Consider the following 16,287-nt stretch of genomic DNA (forward strand, 5'->3'; position numbering starts at 1 on the left):
AATGATTGCTGAGCGCCGTCGGTCATGGAACAAACTCAACTGCTATCTCAGGACACCACGAGTCAAGAAGAAATGGAAGCAATGGGAATAACACGCGAAGGTCAACGTATGGAAGTTCGCATCACGGAGATGACAATTTACACGAGACTGAAATATTGGAAAAAGTTACTCTGATTGCCGTTTCAAGTATTTGCTTATTTGGCCTCGTTTTTACTTTCATCGTCAGTTTTGCCACCATCTTATTTGTACACAAGACAAAAAAATGGTTTGCCAGCGTTTTGACTGATTTGGTCAACTTTCGTTCAAGGTTGCAAAGCGTTTATGCTGGCAAAGACATTTTGAACATGTTCAAAATTGGATGGCGATAAGAAATGCTGCTTGCCAGCATAAACATGTTGTGTGAGGCTCTGGCGAACGTTTTGCAGCCTTGAACGAAAGCTGACCGAATAGCAACACACCCTCGCAAGCTTGGGCCGTTCAGCAAGGTGACAAATCACTGCTCAACGGCATCTTTACGGAGGGGCCGATGTTTTTTGGGGGTTTGTTTTTACGTAGATCCGAGCTTGCCAGTTATATTTTGGCAGGAGGAGGTCATGCGTGTTGTAAACTGTTGCTCGTCTCCACTTGTTGCTGATAATGAGAAGTTGAAGCCAAATCGGGCTCAGGAATTTGTGACGCCACAACTGCACCAACGCGGAGTTAGAGCTCCCTCTAGTGGACACGAGCCTTCAAAACACACACACACAAAGTTGGATTTTGTCCGGAAAGGCGGCACTTTTCAAAAGCTCACTTCAAAAACAAGCCAACCAGTGTATTTACTTCAATGAACATTTTCAAATAGTTTTAAGAAAAATATACACTTTTTTTTTACAACATTTTGTCAGTTTTCTTTACAGTCGTTTTGTGGCTTTAGTGCATCAGCAGCAAAGCATTGTGGGTAGCACGGCACCTACCTGAAGCCACAAGCAAGCAGACGGCACAGCGCAACGCCACATAACACACCAGCACGGCAGCCAATCAAGCGCACGTTTACATTTGGGACACGCCTACACGGAAGCTGCGGCCATCTTGCGTCGGTCACTTGACGTGCTTCTGGATGCCCGGCGTGAACTCTTTGGCGTTGGGGTTGAGGACGCTGGGGATGTTGGTCTGCATGGAAAAACTCAGGTCAGACAGCGCCCTCTGCTGGGGTGGAGGCACAAATATTCTGGCCGCGTGAGAGCAGTGACCCCCGCTTGAGAGCAGTGACCCCCGCCTGTCGCGTCGCAAGATACCAGCTGTCTTTTTGTTGTTGCTTTGCCTTGTGAGCGCATATTTGAGATACGAGTGCATTATGGTAGCCTTGCAATAGCCAGATTGATTTGTGCTTCACTCGAGAGAGTTGTCCACAATATCAGCTCTGCGTTGATTTGCTCGGGAAAGGCGGGGCATGCTGTACAACACTTTGAGCTGATTGGACGAAGCAGAATCGTGTGCGCGTCTAACTAACTTTTGTTTCGACCAATCACGGCAAAGGAGGAAAATGTCGTCATCGACATGCGACCGTTGTGACGAGCTGATATCATGACGTTGAGTTAATGTTGTTGGTTTTGAAATGTTGATATGCGGATACAAGAGACTAATTCGTCCACGCATTCGTCCACCGGCGTCGCCATGTTTGTTTGGTTTCTTCCCACGGCTTCGGCGCTTCTTGTTTTTGGCACAGCTGCAAATCCCGCCCCCAAATACAATGTCGCTCTGTGCAGTATAATCCCAACATTGCTCCAAGCCAATGACAGCATTGCTTACATCTGCCGGTAGCGGCATGCTGATGCTAGCGAGCATTAGCAAGTCTGCCGTTGTGTCGCGACCTGAGGAAGGATGAAAAGGCAAAGATTGTCGATGTCGGGCTTTTGAAAGGCTTATTGACTGCATGTTCGACACGAATATCAGACATTCTACGCAAAGGACTGCAGTGAGTGCTGTTGCAAAACAATTTGTGTTAAACGCTAATTCGTGCGAGCATGACGCGAGCGGACCTTTCTGTAAGTCTCTTTTTGGATGAATTGTTGCCAAAGTTTGTTGAGTCGACTGCCGGCCACCATACAGCACTCGTACATCAAGTTTGGCCTCAAAAGTAAATCAGCCACAAAAGCGGGGCCACTGGCCTCACTGCGTTCCGATAGCAAACATGGCCGCCTCACCACCGCCGTCCGGTCCATCTTGTGGCAGCGAGCGTCCGGCAGGTCTCTGGCGGGCACGAACCACTCGGACTCCTCCTCCTCGTCCAGCATCTCCTGGAAGCATCGCTCCATGAAGTCCTCCTCCCACAGCTCTTCCTCCACCTGTGCGGCATCAGCGCCCACAACCAATCAGCACGCGCGACATCACGCGGTCGCAGACCATCGGCACCTCACCTGCCTGTTGAACTCCTCCTCGTGTTCCATCCACATGTACTCGGCGAACGGGTTGGAATCGGCCGGGCCGTTTTGGTCGCTCAGAACGATGACGCCGCTGACGACGGCCTGACTCAACCTGGGGTCCTTCATGGTGCCGCTCCTGGGACGAGGGCAGGTGCTTTGACATACAAGCCGAATTGATTCCGTCTCCCTAATGAATCGGGACACGCCCGTGCCACGGCTCTTTGAATGTCATATTGGCTGCAAATGCAAACTTGACGTGAACTCAGAAATGTGTCTGCTGCTTGTAAAAGACATCAGGAGGAAATGACTTTGGCGGCCATGTGGGAGGTACGTATGCAAATCGACAAGACCTCCAATTACCAGGTGAGCGGCTGCACCTTAAGCACATCTTCCCAAACCATTGTGTTGGAGTTTAGAGACCAAAAATATATCTGTAAGTTTTGATATCTTAGTTTTAGTTCCCCTTTAAATAAAAAAGGAATACGAGTCATTGTTAATAGTTGTCATTCCTCCGCCCGTGTCCCTTTCCTCATCTCAGTTAACCTCACCGCATCCATTTACATCATTAAGTCAAGTTGAAAGAAAAGCGAAACAAAAGTAACATTTGTAGATCTTCCAGAATTTTGTTCTTTTAGTCATTTATTAAGCTACATTTGATTTATTTACTTTGCTTTCAAATGTCTTTAGCTCCTTTGTTTGTAAATGTTTTTAAATGTTATAGTTCAAATGATGCGAAGAAAATCGTGTATGAAATGCGCTGTATAAATAAAGCTGCCTTGCCGTTATTGCTCCAGGAGTACAAGTGCTGATATCGGCTTCAAAATATAAGCAGAGAGTAAAGAGTAGCCAACAAACGAATCAAGCAGGAATGTATTTCTATAGCATTAGCCACCACTGGTGACCAGCGCACGGCTAAACGTTAGCAGCGGGGCACACGTCAACATGTGACGTCAGGGCGGCGACAACAATGTCAGTGAGCTCAAATGTACTTTTTGTTGGCACAAAAATTGGCTTTGTTGGCGTGCACTTACCACAAAAATCGATTGGCGCTTGCTATTTCGGTGGCGTCCAAGACAAGGCTGTAATGGCCGACAGGCACCCGATTGTTTACCAGTCGACGTCACGCGCTGCTCGCTTGGGATTGGCTAAAATCGCCATGGGGCCTTCACGTACCAACCGGCTAGGGAAGAGGACGACACGGGAGCGTCGGAAAAAGGAGCACTCCAGATGCCTGTTGTTGATGATATAACGTGACGCCACAGATACGCCGACGCGCTCTGTGGGAGCAGCCCGGTGTAGACTCTTGACAGGTCTTGACAGGTTTCGGCCATTTTGACATTGTTACAAAGTTCCACGGGCCACATCAATACATTTGCCACTTCCCCAACAGAAAGCAATCAGTACAGCACACCAATCGGCTTTCAATCTCCGCTTTAGTTGGTGTCAATGTGCGCAGGCGCAGCATCCTCACTTGAACGCCATTACTGTGCGTGGATTTTATTCAATTATTAAGCAATGTATCTGCGCCCCCATCATTAAAAGTTTAATTTCTTACAGTAGTCACTAGCAATGAGGTGCATCAACATGAAACAATTCTTTAATATATACATTTTCCAGTCTTGCCTAAAAGCCGAGCCCCCATTGACAAGATTTGAATATGTCGACAGTAATAATTCAGCTGTGCTATCCATCTATCGTGTTCTTGTTTTTATTTCACTGGCGGAAGTGGGCTTCAGAGCAGTGACGTCACTGATGAGAAGACATCTCGCGAGTGTTGCGTCGTCGCTTCGCGCATTCTGCAGCTCTCGACAAGCGGACGACACAAAGACGGGTAGGAAGAATTAAACGTTAACATTTCATATTTTATACTTAGCCCACTTTATATTAATCTAGCTGCACTTTTTTATGTTGTATTTCGTCAAGAATATTAAGGCCGCTGGCGTTAGCTCTCGTGGCTTACAACAGGCGTATTTCCACGAGCTAATGAATGCTAACGTTAGCTCTGGCGACGCTCCATTTCACCCCCTTTATTTTAATATATATATATATATATATGTATAAATATTTCCTACCATCGTGCATTAAAAGTCGAGCTGTAAGCGATGACATGTTGAGTGCGTACTGGTAGCCTACGAACTGCGACCGAGTGCGCTAGCTTTTGGTGCAGGGACAGGGAACCCTGGTCCTCGAGAGCCGCCGTCCTGCCTCTTTTTCATGTCTCTCTCCTCAAACACAGCGGACTCAACTGATCGGCTAATCAGCAAGCTCTGTGCGATCTTGTTCATCAATCAGGTGTGTTGATGGAGGGAGACGTGGACAACAGGCAGGACAGCGGCTCTCGAGGACCAGGGTTCCCTGCCACCGCTTTAGTGGCACCCCTGACCTGTTAGCACGTCTGCTAATCATTAGCACAACTACGTGTTAGCGCGTCTGCTTCCATGTTAGAACACGTCGGTCGACTGGAAGTTACCTTGAATTGGATCCAACGTGATTGGAGCAATTTGTCCAAATCTTTTTTCCTCTATTGACGATGAAGATGTTTCTTGCTTTACTTTACTTACCCAAGCGGTTCTCTGACCACGTGACTTTCCTTTTCTACTTCGAGCTTCCTGCTTTGTTTCTGCAGAGGATGATTTTATTCCCGTTGTCCTCCTCCTCGTCATGCTTGTGTAGCTGCCGGTCATTGTGGACACGAGCGAAGACCACAATGTCTGCTTGTCCTTCACTTTCTTGTCTTTCAGGACTCTGCTTGCCTTTTTGCTCCAGACTTGACTTTGCGTCGGACGCCTCTTGAACTTGTTCTCGACGTCTTTGACCTGTGATGGACGGCGCTCCAAAAGGCTTCGCGGCGGGGCGTGGCCACCTGGCCGCAGGGTCCTTAAACTTCAGCATGAACGAGCAGCGGTCTGTGCGACAGATGAGGGGCGGGGTTTCGGGGGTGGGCGGCGGTGCTGACAACCAGGAAAGCGGCTCTCATATGCCCCGCGGTGGTGGCGGCCATCTTGGCGGCACCATGAAGCTTTTCGCCAGCTTGGGGCTGTCACCCGCCGATCTAGACGTTCTGGCTCAGATTCCCGAGGAGGACATCAGCGTGGACACGCTGCCTCAGATCCTCCTGCAGCTCAAGAACCGCAAGACGGGCCGGGGCCCCGCCTCTTCCGGCTGGGACGACGGCGGCAGGATGGGCGGTGCCTCGTTCGCTCAGGGTTCGGACCCGTCGGACTTTGGCTTTGCTTCCGTCAGCCGCAGAGCGGGCTTGAACTTTGGCGGTGGCGGCAGAGAGAGGTTGTACACCGAGCTTTTGCCCCGCGATTCCTACGGCGGTCCGCAGGGGGCGTTGCTGTCCCAGCCCGCCTTCTCGCAGCGCAGGAAGGGCTCCCCGTCCATGGGAAAAGTCCAAGACTTCTTGGGAGCCCCGCCCCCACGCTTCCCGCACGTGTGCTCTCTTTGTGACTTTGATGTGCATTCCAGCATGGTGAGTAAAGCCACACCTCCTTCCTGCCGCCATCTTTTAGTCACATGGGTCCGCCTTGTGGCCTGTCCTCCATTTGGTCTTCTTGCTGTCATGGATGATCTCCTTTTTTAATCTTGCACATTTAACGATAAAGTACACTTTGGACACATGCACATGCACACAACGGGGAACATGGTGGCGCAGTTGGGTTGCCGTAGTGACGCGACTGTGAGCTGATTTTGCGTGCATGTGTGTAGGAGTGGAGCCAACACACAAACGGACTTCGACATGCCGAGAACCGGCGTGTGCTCGTCAACATGTGAGTCACACACTAACGCACGACATGATACGCACACGCGTTGGTTCTCTTTTGGATGGATGACCCCTGTCTCCTTGTCGTGACCTTTTAGGTACCCCGAGTGGGATGTCGGCGGCGCTCCAGGCAGAAGGTAACCAGCAAATGTCGACCGATTGCGTAACATTTGAATCCAATTTTCATTAGCTGGCTAAAGGTCCACACTTCCGGGTGTCGGGTTTCCAAGAGCAGGAATGACATTCCGCTGTGCACGGCCCACACGCGCATGACGGCACACGCGTTGACATTCAAACACGCGACAATATGCTATCATACATTCTCACTCCAATCGCAAAATTCACATACGTTCAATTCGCATCTCAATTCAAATTGTGCACATTCCTTACAAAAAATCGCAAGTTGATGCGACAACTTCAATGTGTCAAAAGTGGCACAAGAAAGCGTGAGTGTCAAACATTGTAGATTTGTCAGTAATTGAGTGGAAATGGATTTCCAGCGTGGCGTCATCATCATGACATGTTGATGCGGTCTGCATTTCAGCGGCATCATGGAGTCCACCAACCTGGCAGCGGGGCTGCTGGGACCCGTCCCCTCTGGGATGCCGTCCGCTTGGGGTGAGACGCGCGCACGCACCTCCTTTCCAACATGCGATGATGTCATGTCTGATGACCGCCGTTCCGTTTGTGTGTGGCAGGATCGGGACCGGGACCGGGTTTGGGTCTCGGCATGGCAAGGCAGAACCGCTCAGAACCCAACGTGGTCAGTCTTGAGGTTTTTGTTGATGGTCCTTAACCCATTAAGGCCGGGAGCGCGTGACCGCGCTTCTACCGTTAAAGGCGGGAGAGCGGATATGTCATTTTGTTATGTTTTGACCAATTGTTGCCGATGAAATGAATCCGAATATGCACGAGAGGGTGACGCGGGCCTCGTAGCATGTCCTGGAATATTATTTGAGCGTTTATGGTTAATGCAGATTCACGGGAGTTGTGAAATAACTGACGCGATTGACGACGCCGCGGGAGGAATTAGAATCCGTGTAACGAGTAGACAGTGACATATTGTTAAGAAATATGTTTGTAGATGATGAGGGAGGATGGTGACCATTTTGACGGCTTTGTAACGGAATGGACGGCCAATAATGACCACTCGATTCCCCGAGGTTATTCCAAATGCGCTTCAGTGTTGAAGGTAAATAAATATATTTGGAGTTATATACTGCGACATTTGTTTGTTGATTTAAAAAAAAAAAAACAGGATATATTGAAGGTTTATAATAATAAACTTGGGTTTGTGTGAACGCCACAGGTCTGGAAGGATGTTTCTATCTGCTTCAGGAGCTGAGATAACAATTATTTTTAATATTGTTGAATTTCCAGGAAAACTTGAGGTTTTAGAGGCATGTTTTGCCAGGCACTTTAAGCCTTAATGGGTTACGCGACGTGACAACATGGAGGTTGAGCTCCTCAAGCAAAGTACGCAAACGTGATGTTGCGCTTTTGCCGCAGTTGAGGAGCCAGGTGGTGGTGGTGAAATACGACAGGAAGCCGCTCAGCAACAAGACTTTGTTTTCCTTCGCCAAACCTTTTGGTCGTCTGCAGGAGCACCTGGTCCTCACGACCAAGGTAGGTTTTCGAGCTCACCTTCCCAGTAGGGGGCGCTAGTGTGTACTGACAAACGGCAGCGGTGTCTGGCGGCGCTTGGCACGCGCAGGCCTTCCTGGAGATGGAGACGCACGAGGAGGCCATGGACATGGTCAACTACTACCAGCACAATCCAGCCACGCTCTACGGGAAGCCCATCACCTTCTACCTGTCCAGGAGGCTGGTCGTCATCCAGGTGACGCCACTTGCGGCACCGCACGCCCACCTGTGGAGAGTCTGACACGCCATCTTTGGTGACAAACAGAAGGAAGAGCGGTCGTCGGACCGAGCGTCCTGGGAAGCGCCGCGCCGCGACAGCCAGGTGGTTTTCTTCTCCAACCTGCCCCGACAAGAAGACAAGAAGAAGGAGCTGCTGACCGCCGCCGCTCGCTTTGGCGTGGTGGAAAAACATCTCTTTTTGACCGACCAGGTGATGCACGAGCGATATTCAAGTGTTCAACGTTCCCGATTGTTGTTCAGAGATAATGCTCTCCTATTGGATAGCGATGTACATTGAAGGTTCCTTGCGATGGGTCAGATAAAAGCATCCTATTCTACATGAAACTTGCCGCACACGTTTGCCATATGCGTGTTACACGCACCATTATCGCTATTTGTTTTTCATATTGTGCAGCCTTAGCACTTAACACTAAAACAGGATTTCATAGTATTGTCAGACTTTGGTCTAAAAACACTTTTTGAAAATGTATCGTTGCATCTGAGTCTCCCCGCTCGGGATCAATAAGTCAACGTGAGCTGACGAGTGGAATGTCTTTGTTGCTGAGCAGGCCTTCATCCAGTTGGGAAGTCCCGAGGACGCCGAGATGATGGTCAAATACTACACGCTGAATCCGCTCACAATCAAAGGACGGGCCGTCCGCCTCAACATTTGCACAAAGTACAAGACCCTCAAGTGAGTCCGCTCGGGCACTCGTCAAGGCAACGTGGCCGCACAAACAGCAGCTTCACCGCCACCGCCTTCTTCATCATCATCATCATCATCAACAGCATCAACCGCAGGCAGAAGGAAGGAGTCGGAACCAGGAGAAGGCCATCCCGATCCCGCTCCCGCTCGCCTTCCAGGAGCCGAGACGACAACGCAGACAAATCTGCTTCGGACGACGACAACGACGACGACGAGGAGGTGGCGGGAGTGCTGGAGGGTGAAGGCGACGAGCGTCAGAGTGCGACGGGTGCCGACGAGGAGGAACAACCCGACCAGGTGGCTGCGGAAGAGGAGAAGCCCGAGGGAGGGGAAGACGGCCTTCAAAATCAGGTGACGATGCCCGGGTGCAAAAAGATGGACGAGGCCTTGCGTAGGATTGTTCTAAAGGAGACGTCTCCTCCGCAGGCTGCCGACGGCGAGAAAGATAGTGACGTGAACGACGACGTCACGGAACACGCGCCCGTGGATGCTGAGCGGCAGGACGAGTCGCAGGAGCCGCAATCGGAAGCAGAAGGAGGCGTCAAGCAGCCAACGGAGGAGGTCACTTGGCCACAGGCATGGCATCATCAGCAAGCCCCGCCCCTTCCCATAACATGCAAAAAGATGTCATTGTTTGTATAACTGGTGTTATTAGGACAATGACAGTTAGGGTTTTTGTATTTATTATTATTGAAAATTAAACCGCACACTATTTTCCTGTATAGAAATGCTCTCTCTAGATTTTGGTCTATGAGACGAGGTGACGTCAGAACCGTAGGAGCGGATTTTGAGGACTACATTTGTACGTGATAAAAAAAGTCCGCATCAAAGTGCGCACACTTTTCCAAAGTCATCAAACAGTTGCATTTAGCAGCAGTTCTGATAACGCTGCAGCCGCCGCTAAATGCTGGCAACCAAATAATCCATTGATTTTTCAAGACGACGTTGCGTTGGTGACAAGTCAAAAAGTCCCTGGCCTCAGTGGCCTGGTCTAATAATGAGCAAGGCAGCATCACGCCGGTCTTGACGAAGGAAAAGCAAATGATTTTTGTAGTCCGTGCAGATATGGAAGCGCAAACCGCATTGAGGTCATGTGAGTGGCGTGACCGATGAGTCTTGTGCGGTCAGGATGAGGACTTCCTGGAGAACATGGAGGACTTTGTGACGCTGGACGAGCTCCCCGACGAGGACGACAAAGAGGCTCCTGCTGCTGAAGGAGAGTCTGACGGCATTGGTAAGCCATCATGGAAGCTTGAATTCGCGGGATGATCGTTTGACCGCCGTGCTCAGTCTTTCTTCTTCTTCTTCTTCTCTGCAGACCCATCCAGGAAGGGAGTACGTATCGGCGTAAAGAACGACCAATGAGCCGAGTGTCTACATTTGAAGACGGCAACGTGATGTGTGCGCTCTTCCTTCCGTCAGGGGCTGCGGGTGGTCAACATCCTGGGCTTCAGACGAGGGTACAAGTTCCTGGACGAACTGCTGGGACTGGCTACACCCTTCGGGAAGGTGGTCAAGCACCTGGTTCTGGACTGGAGGCCCGAGGTGGCGCACCGCTGAGTCGCAGGCTTCCCGTCGCAGATGACGCTCGGACTCATCTGCTCCCCGTTTCCCGGCAGGCTTTCCTCCAGTTTTCCAGCGAAGAAGAAGCGCTGGCGATGGTGAAGTTCTACAACGGCAACGTCATGCCGTCGGTGTGCGGGCGCCCGGTGAGGGTCAACCACTCTTTGACCTACCCGACCATCCAGGTGAGGGCGGCCTTGTCCGCGCACGGCGTGCCAACCGGCCGGCGCTCATCTGAGCGCTTCCTGGAGTTGCAGTGCGGCGCCAGCAGGGTGGTGTACGTGGGCCAGTTGCCCAACGGCAAATACGAGAACGAGGATGTCCTCAAATTGGCAGAGCCCTTCGGCAAAGTCAAAAAGTGCTTCCTGAACCCCATCAAGCGGGAGGTATGCCCTTCGCCAGACGTCCTTCCACCAAACGTGTTCTTGCTAAACGCGTGTGCTTTTTGTGCGCAGTGTTTCCTGGAGATGGAGACGGCGGAGGCAGCGGACGAAATGGCCCAAACGTACAAAACCAACCCAGCAAAGTTGCAAGGCAGACGTCTTCTCATCTATGTCAGCAGGAAGTACACGCAGCTCAAATACGGGTCAGCTCCTCCTCCTCCTCGTTGTTGTCTTCTGGGACCGCAGCTCCCGTTTGTCCTTCAGCTTCTCTTTCAACTTTGTGTCGTCTCCGCAGGCATAGCTGTGCCAGCGCCACCAAGAGGCGGTCAAGCAGCTCGTCTCCAAAGCCCTCCAAGTCTTCGGAAGAACCTCCAGCCAAGAAAATCAAGGAGAAAGACGAGCACAAAGCAGAAGTCAAGAAACCCGAGGAAGAGGAACCACAAGAAGTCGTCAAACCCCAGGAGGAAAAAGAGCAGAAGGCAGCCCAGGAGGAGGAGCAGGAGCAGCAGCAGGAGCATCAGCAGGAGCAGGAGGAGCAGCAGAAGCCCCAAGTGCAAGTCCAACCGGAGGAAGACCTCGAAAAGGAACAGAAGAAACCTGAAGAGGAGGAGGAGCAAATGGAACCACAGGAAGAGAACGCGCCGAGTTCACATCTGGAGATGGAAGCGGACCCCCCCCAGAGGATTCCAGATGGCCAGGAAGTCAGTTTTGCTCAGGTTCGCTTCTTGTTGTGCTGTCTCATGTCCGCTGAATCGTTTGCTGTGTTTTGACGCAGCTGAAAGAAAAGGAGGAGGAGCCAGCAGCCAATCAGAACGAAGCAAGCGCCCCCCCGCCCTCTGAGAGTAAAAGCGCCGCCGCATCTTTGCCGCTGCCGCCGTTTGAGGCCGACAGCGCAATCGGTGAGTGAGCCTCGGTGCTGCCGAGTTGCCGGACGGCCGGTACTCACGGTTGTGCTTGGTTGCAGGTGTGGAGCACATCAAGATGGGTTACTACTGCCGCGTCTGTCTCCTCTTTTACTCCAACGAGGACATGGCCAAGAAGACGCACTGCAGCAGCCAAGCGCACTACGACAAGCTGCAGGTGAGGGCTGCCGCGATTTGCAATAAATTAATTCATTGCACGATAATAAAAAAGGAGCTCGATACGTTTAATTCTCAGCCATGTGCGCAGACGGCGCCACCCGTAAAGCGGCATTTAAACCCATTTTGAACATTTCCGTTCGCATTTGTCCCATCGGGTCTTCATAAGCGCACGCAATTCTTTCTCATTTTGTGAGCCGCAGCATTAGCACTGCTAATAGCATGTAGCATTCTTGCAGCTATCGGTGTTGTTTTTATTCATTGCTTGTGCTTCGGAGCCTGCCGAAAAGGCAACACTGGCTACGTGCGCTCACCCTCGCAATCCTGCGCCGCTCGGTGAGATTTGGGCTTTACCAAAGACACTTGGTGGGCAAGAAGTTGACTTTGCTGTCACGACTGACTCCTAAACCGTGCTTTGCATATTGAGGAGTGAATCATTTTGACAAAGTTGACGCGCGCTTGGAGGCGGTGCCGTGCCAAAGAAGTTACCCCCGGGAAAATCTGCATCCCCTGCCGCAGGGTACGCATGTTTTTCAACAAACGCATGAAGAAGACTCGTGTGTTTTTCAGGTTTAGAAACAAGGTTTTGTAACAAGAAAAAGAAAATGTATCGCAGATAAACAAAAGAAAAGCAAGAACACGCTCGCATTCTGCAATGGACTCGTTTAATGACCTCGCACGCAGCATACAAAAAAAAAAAAGAAGCTCAAACCACTGATGAATGTTAATATTGTTTCGGTTTTCTTCCACATGTTTAAGGTTATGGTTGGGAACAAGGAAACTTTTGGAAAAATCGCCACTTGTGTGGTAAAAGTCATAAGATCCCGCGGGCAGGGGATTAAAAAAAAAAACTTCCTCTGGGGAAACCAGCCCAGCATAACAGCGACGCATTTGGCGCATCAGATTCAGCATTGGAAATAATGCGGACAAATGGAGCTGGTATCAAAACCCAACGCAACTGCACGTGTGGGAATTCTTTGGATGTATTTATTATATCATTATATGCAAACCGCAATATCGTTTAGCGCCAAGCAAAAGTTCTTATGACAGGCGTGCGCATCGCCTGCCGTGCCACAAGAATGGCCAAAATGTCACCGGCGGGACTTTTGTCGTTTCAGAAATATCTGGAGATGGAACAAAGCAAAGCGGAGAAGAAGCGAGCCAAGAAGACAAACGTGTGAATTCCTTCACTTTTCTTTTTCTTTCAATAGCAAAGTGTGTGACCGTTCTGTTCATGTGATGTTGCCACCAGTGCGGGCGGACTAAGTTGTTAGCATGCTTTACGAAATAAATGTTTTACACACGTCAAGTCCTGTCACTTTATTGGCAAAGTAAGAATCGATGAAGAACGACGACGTTCCCTCACATTTTCATCTTCTCCTGAAATGACGACGTAGCTTGCCGCATTGGAACGCAACGAAGAAGAAAGAAAAAGCCCTCCGATGGACCTGGCCTTTTGTTCTGCTTGCTCACCTGATATTTGAGGCGGTGCTGGCGGCTGCTGCAGTGCCGCACTTTGGCTTCGTCTTCATCAGCGTAGATCAGCTGACACAAGCTGCACCAGTAGCCGACCACGGGACGCACAAACCGGCTTCCTGTGAGCATCCGCAAGGTGTCAACGTGGTCATGGGCTAGCTCGCCAGTCCTGATACGGCGGCGATCGCTTACCTGAAGGTCCGTCAGCGTCCTGCAAACGCCACAGACATCAAAATGCATCCGGCACAAACAAAAGATTGTTGTCGTTCTCTGCAGAGGTTTCACATCTGCTCGCTCTTTGGGATCTTTCCAGGCACAGACGTGTCCTCGGGAGATGCGCTTCTTCTCTTTAAGGTCTCCCACGAGTTCTCCTCACAACTGCAGTCGGTCCGAGACATTTGCTCTGACGTCTTTGAAGAGACACGTCGACTCGCTGCGTTTTTCTGTTGTGCCTCCGACTTGCTTCCACAAGTCTTCTTGGATTTGGACTCGATCTTCATTTTTTCCCACTCACTCTCGTCTTTTCTTCTCTTCTTGGCCTTTGACTCGTTTTCCAAAGTCTTCCTACCTTCGGATTCAATCCGGGCAGTTTTGTCACTTTCTGGCAGCATCGTTTTGCCTTGTGACCCAAACTCCAGAAGAGACGAGCCGACAAAGACGCTGAGCCGTTGAGGAGGCGTCGATGTTTGTTGGAGATCGGGGCGACGGTTCTTGTGTTCCTGAAGGTAACGTTGAGTTGGTTGCCGACTCTTATGGCAGCTCCAGGAAACCCTGAAAGACAAATTTGAAAGGGTGACAATACAACACGAGTTAAACTGGTAACATCTCATTTTTGGAAACAATCTACCGTGAAGAAGTCATGCTCGCAGTTAGGGCCGTTAAAAACAAATCTTTTTGAAATGGATTCACTCAACGACTATTCCATTGATTACTCGAGGAATCCCCTCGATGTGGTCTAGCGGGTACTGAACCAACTGGCCGGGATCCAGATGCAGGCGGCCAACGGGCGGCTTTGGCGAGCTGGGAAGGTGAGACGAGGAGACGGGAGGAGGCTGAAATGCTTCTCTGTTGGATTTAATTTGACGGACGAGGTGCGGCAGACACTCCACGGTGAGTTTGTCCTCAGGGAGCTCCAAGTCGGCGGGCTCCAGACCGCGGCTGCTCAGAACGCTGAGGGTGTTGTCTGTCGAGCCGAGCGGCAAGGCCGGCGCCGACGAGGATGTGGACCTGGACACATAAGGGCGGCGGCGCTCCGGCGGCGTTCCGAAAGGCCGGCGGCGGCCAGGCCGGGTCGGAGGTCGCTGTCAGACGGCGGCGTTTGCCGGTAGCGGTGGTGAGACATAGCGGGACGCTGCAGACACAAGTGCCAGGGAAGAAGGTGAACACAGAGCAGGATGAGTGACAAGGTCTCAGCATGAGGGTCCGAAGGTCAAACATTTCCGTGGCAATGCCAGTCGCCAGAAGCATCACACTTGAAGAGATGGCCACCAGGGTCTCGTTTTAAAACTCAACCAAAAGCAACTTCCTGTGACTCGTTAAGGACGATATCGCTCAAGCCAAAGCTGAAAGAGAGCGATGAACCAAACAACACCGAGTCCAACATCAACATCACTCTTTTAAAGTCGTGCTTTCAAGTGCACGTTGACATGTATTCTGCACAACAGTCGCAAACCCACACAGCAGCAGCAAATGGACTTAGAAGGTCCGGAGTGCACGCAAAGAACAAGCAAGAGGGAACGAGACAGCAGCCGTTGCATACGCAAGCACGCGTTTACAATCGTTACAATCGTTACAAGCGGCATGCGACATCGCTGCCAACCAGGATGTGCGTCCACTCGGTTGCGTTGGCACCAATTCGACAATCAATCCCAGAATGAAAGACCTTTCTAATTTTTTCGATGACTCAACGCTTCACAATCATGTTGGCTGGGGCGCTCGTCCACAGACGCCTCGACTCCGCTGACATCTCCTGCCACAATAACGGATCTTCAACAAGTGCAGACAGCTCAAGAGGAAATCATCAGGGCCATAACACACGCACATTTCCAAACTCATCAATGGTAGACGAATGCACACTTTGCAAATAATTTTCAAACAAGGTCCCAATTGACTTGCTAAATTGTTTTTGTTTTAAAATGTCAACTTAATATTCATTGTAGTTTTCAAATTATGATTGTTACACTAACATTGATCTAATGTTTGGTGTAGTGACTGACTGAAACAGCTAACTCATTAGTTAGAAACAAACACCATCATTGTTATATGTTGTCTGTGTTAAGCCAGTTTTCCGATGATAGCAGTCATTTGAAAATACGAGAGATATTAAGAAACTTACGCAAGTTTAAAAGTGAGATTCTACGAAAAAAAGACCCCATCATAAAATGTCCCCCAATTTCTCGTCGTGAATGTAATTTGGACTGACGTTGGCAATAAAAATCCATTTGGATTCTCTGAAACTCGGATGCTAGCATGTTAGCTTAGCAGGCTAAACGTCTTTGAGCTCAAAACAATACACGTTTACCTGAAGTGTAAAGAGCTGCCGAGGTCACGCAGTCATGACGGGGTCAAAGTGTCACTTGCATCTCAATTAGAATTAAAAGACGAGCGAAGAACCTCAAAACGTGTTGATTAAAGGCAAAAAAGAAGCCGAAGAACCACCGGACTGCCTGCCTGGACATCTTCTTCGCCGACATGACGAGCGCGCAGCTGAGCCACTAAGACACGTTGTCATCATTTAGCGCCCCCTAGGTGGTCAGGAGGAACGAGCAAACCCGACCACGAACATGTCCATCGTTCAACAAATCTAAATTAAAACTAAGAACTAAATGCTAATGACGTCATGTTACGTTAATGAATGTGGCTTTATTTTTGGGGAAGATTCATTGATTTAATGCCAAGGAAGGTACCCAAGAACGTCAAATGTATTACTGGAAACAAGTGTACACCCAATAAAACGAATAGTAACAGTATACCGCGTACGTTACAGACTTGTACGTATACAATTGGACTATGCACAACTACGACATTACTGAGCCGCCAGGTGGCGCCG

The 16,287-nt window shown here is 50.1% G+C and overlaps 2 protein-coding genes and 1 long non-coding RNA gene across 7 annotated transcripts; 1 reads left to right on the top strand and 2 right to left on the bottom strand.

The window, feature by feature from the left end:
- Nucleotides 1-786: 786 nt before the first annotated feature.
- Nucleotides 787-3,613, bottom strand: LOC147167792 (polyadenylate-binding protein-interacting protein 2-like). The gene is made up of 4 exons (XM_086086079.1): nucleotides 3,434-3,613; nucleotides 2,397-2,538; nucleotides 2,184-2,324; nucleotides 787-1,149 (listed from the first exon to the last, which is right to left on the bottom strand). The coding sequence occupies exons 2-4, from the start codon at nucleotides 2,526-2,528 to the stop codon at nucleotides 1,078-1,080; spliced, it is 345 nt and encodes a 114-aa protein (XP_085942205.1). The 5' UTR covers nucleotides 2,529-2,538; nucleotides 3,434-3,613; the 3' UTR covers nucleotides 787-1,077.
- Nucleotides 3,614-4,139: 526 nt separating this feature from the next.
- On the top strand, nucleotides 4,140-13,071 carry matr3l1.2 (matrin 3-like 1.2). Of its 4 annotated transcripts, XM_086086077.1 has the most exons (22): nucleotides 4,140-4,233; nucleotides 5,144-5,877; nucleotides 6,114-6,175; nucleotides 6,267-6,305; nucleotides 6,713-6,786; nucleotides 6,867-6,931; nucleotides 7,678-7,794; nucleotides 7,883-8,008; nucleotides 8,078-8,242; nucleotides 8,601-8,725; nucleotides 8,821-9,088; nucleotides 9,164-9,313; nucleotides 9,866-9,971; nucleotides 10,056-10,072; nucleotides 10,160-10,282; nucleotides 10,357-10,485; nucleotides 10,558-10,686; nucleotides 10,756-10,886; nucleotides 10,979-11,384; nucleotides 11,459-11,582; nucleotides 11,648-11,763; nucleotides 12,881-13,071. In XM_086086077.1, exons 2-22 carry the CDS (start codon nucleotides 5,224-5,226, stop codon nucleotides 12,941-12,943), a joined length of 3,189 nt encoding a protein of 1,062 aa, XP_085942203.1. In that variant the 5' UTR covers nucleotides 4,140-4,233; nucleotides 5,144-5,223; the 3' UTR covers nucleotides 12,944-13,071. The 4 variants fall into 4 exon arrangements, with proteins under 4 accessions (XP_085942203.1, XP_085942200.1, XP_085942202.1 ...); XM_086086074.1 differs by having other exon boundaries at nucleotides 10,357-10,686; XM_086086076.1 differs by having other exon boundaries at nucleotides 9,164-9,298; nucleotides 10,357-10,686.
- Nucleotides 9,360-15,921, bottom strand: LOC147167794 (uncharacterized). Of its 2 annotated transcripts, XR_015096221.1 has the most exons (5): nucleotides 15,760-15,921; nucleotides 14,086-14,589; nucleotides 13,431-14,009; nucleotides 13,236-13,357; nucleotides 9,360-11,458 (listed from the first exon to the last, which is right to left on the bottom strand). It is a non-coding gene; the product is annotated as an uncharacterized LOC147167794 (long non-coding RNA). The 2 variants fall into 2 exon arrangements; XR_015096222.1 differs by lacking the exon at nucleotides 9,360-11,458 and having other exon boundaries at nucleotides 13,068-13,357; nucleotides 14,153-14,589.
- Nucleotides 15,922-16,287: the final 366 nt, after the last annotated feature.

This window comes from Leptonotus elevatus, chromosome 10 (assembly GCF_054856555.1).
Source record: "Leptonotus elevatus isolate MCC_2025b chromosome 10, RoL_Lele_1.0, whole genome shotgun sequence".
In the NCBI taxonomy this organism is placed as follows: Eukaryota; Metazoa; Chordata; class Actinopteri; order Syngnathiformes; family Syngnathidae; genus Leptonotus; species Leptonotus elevatus.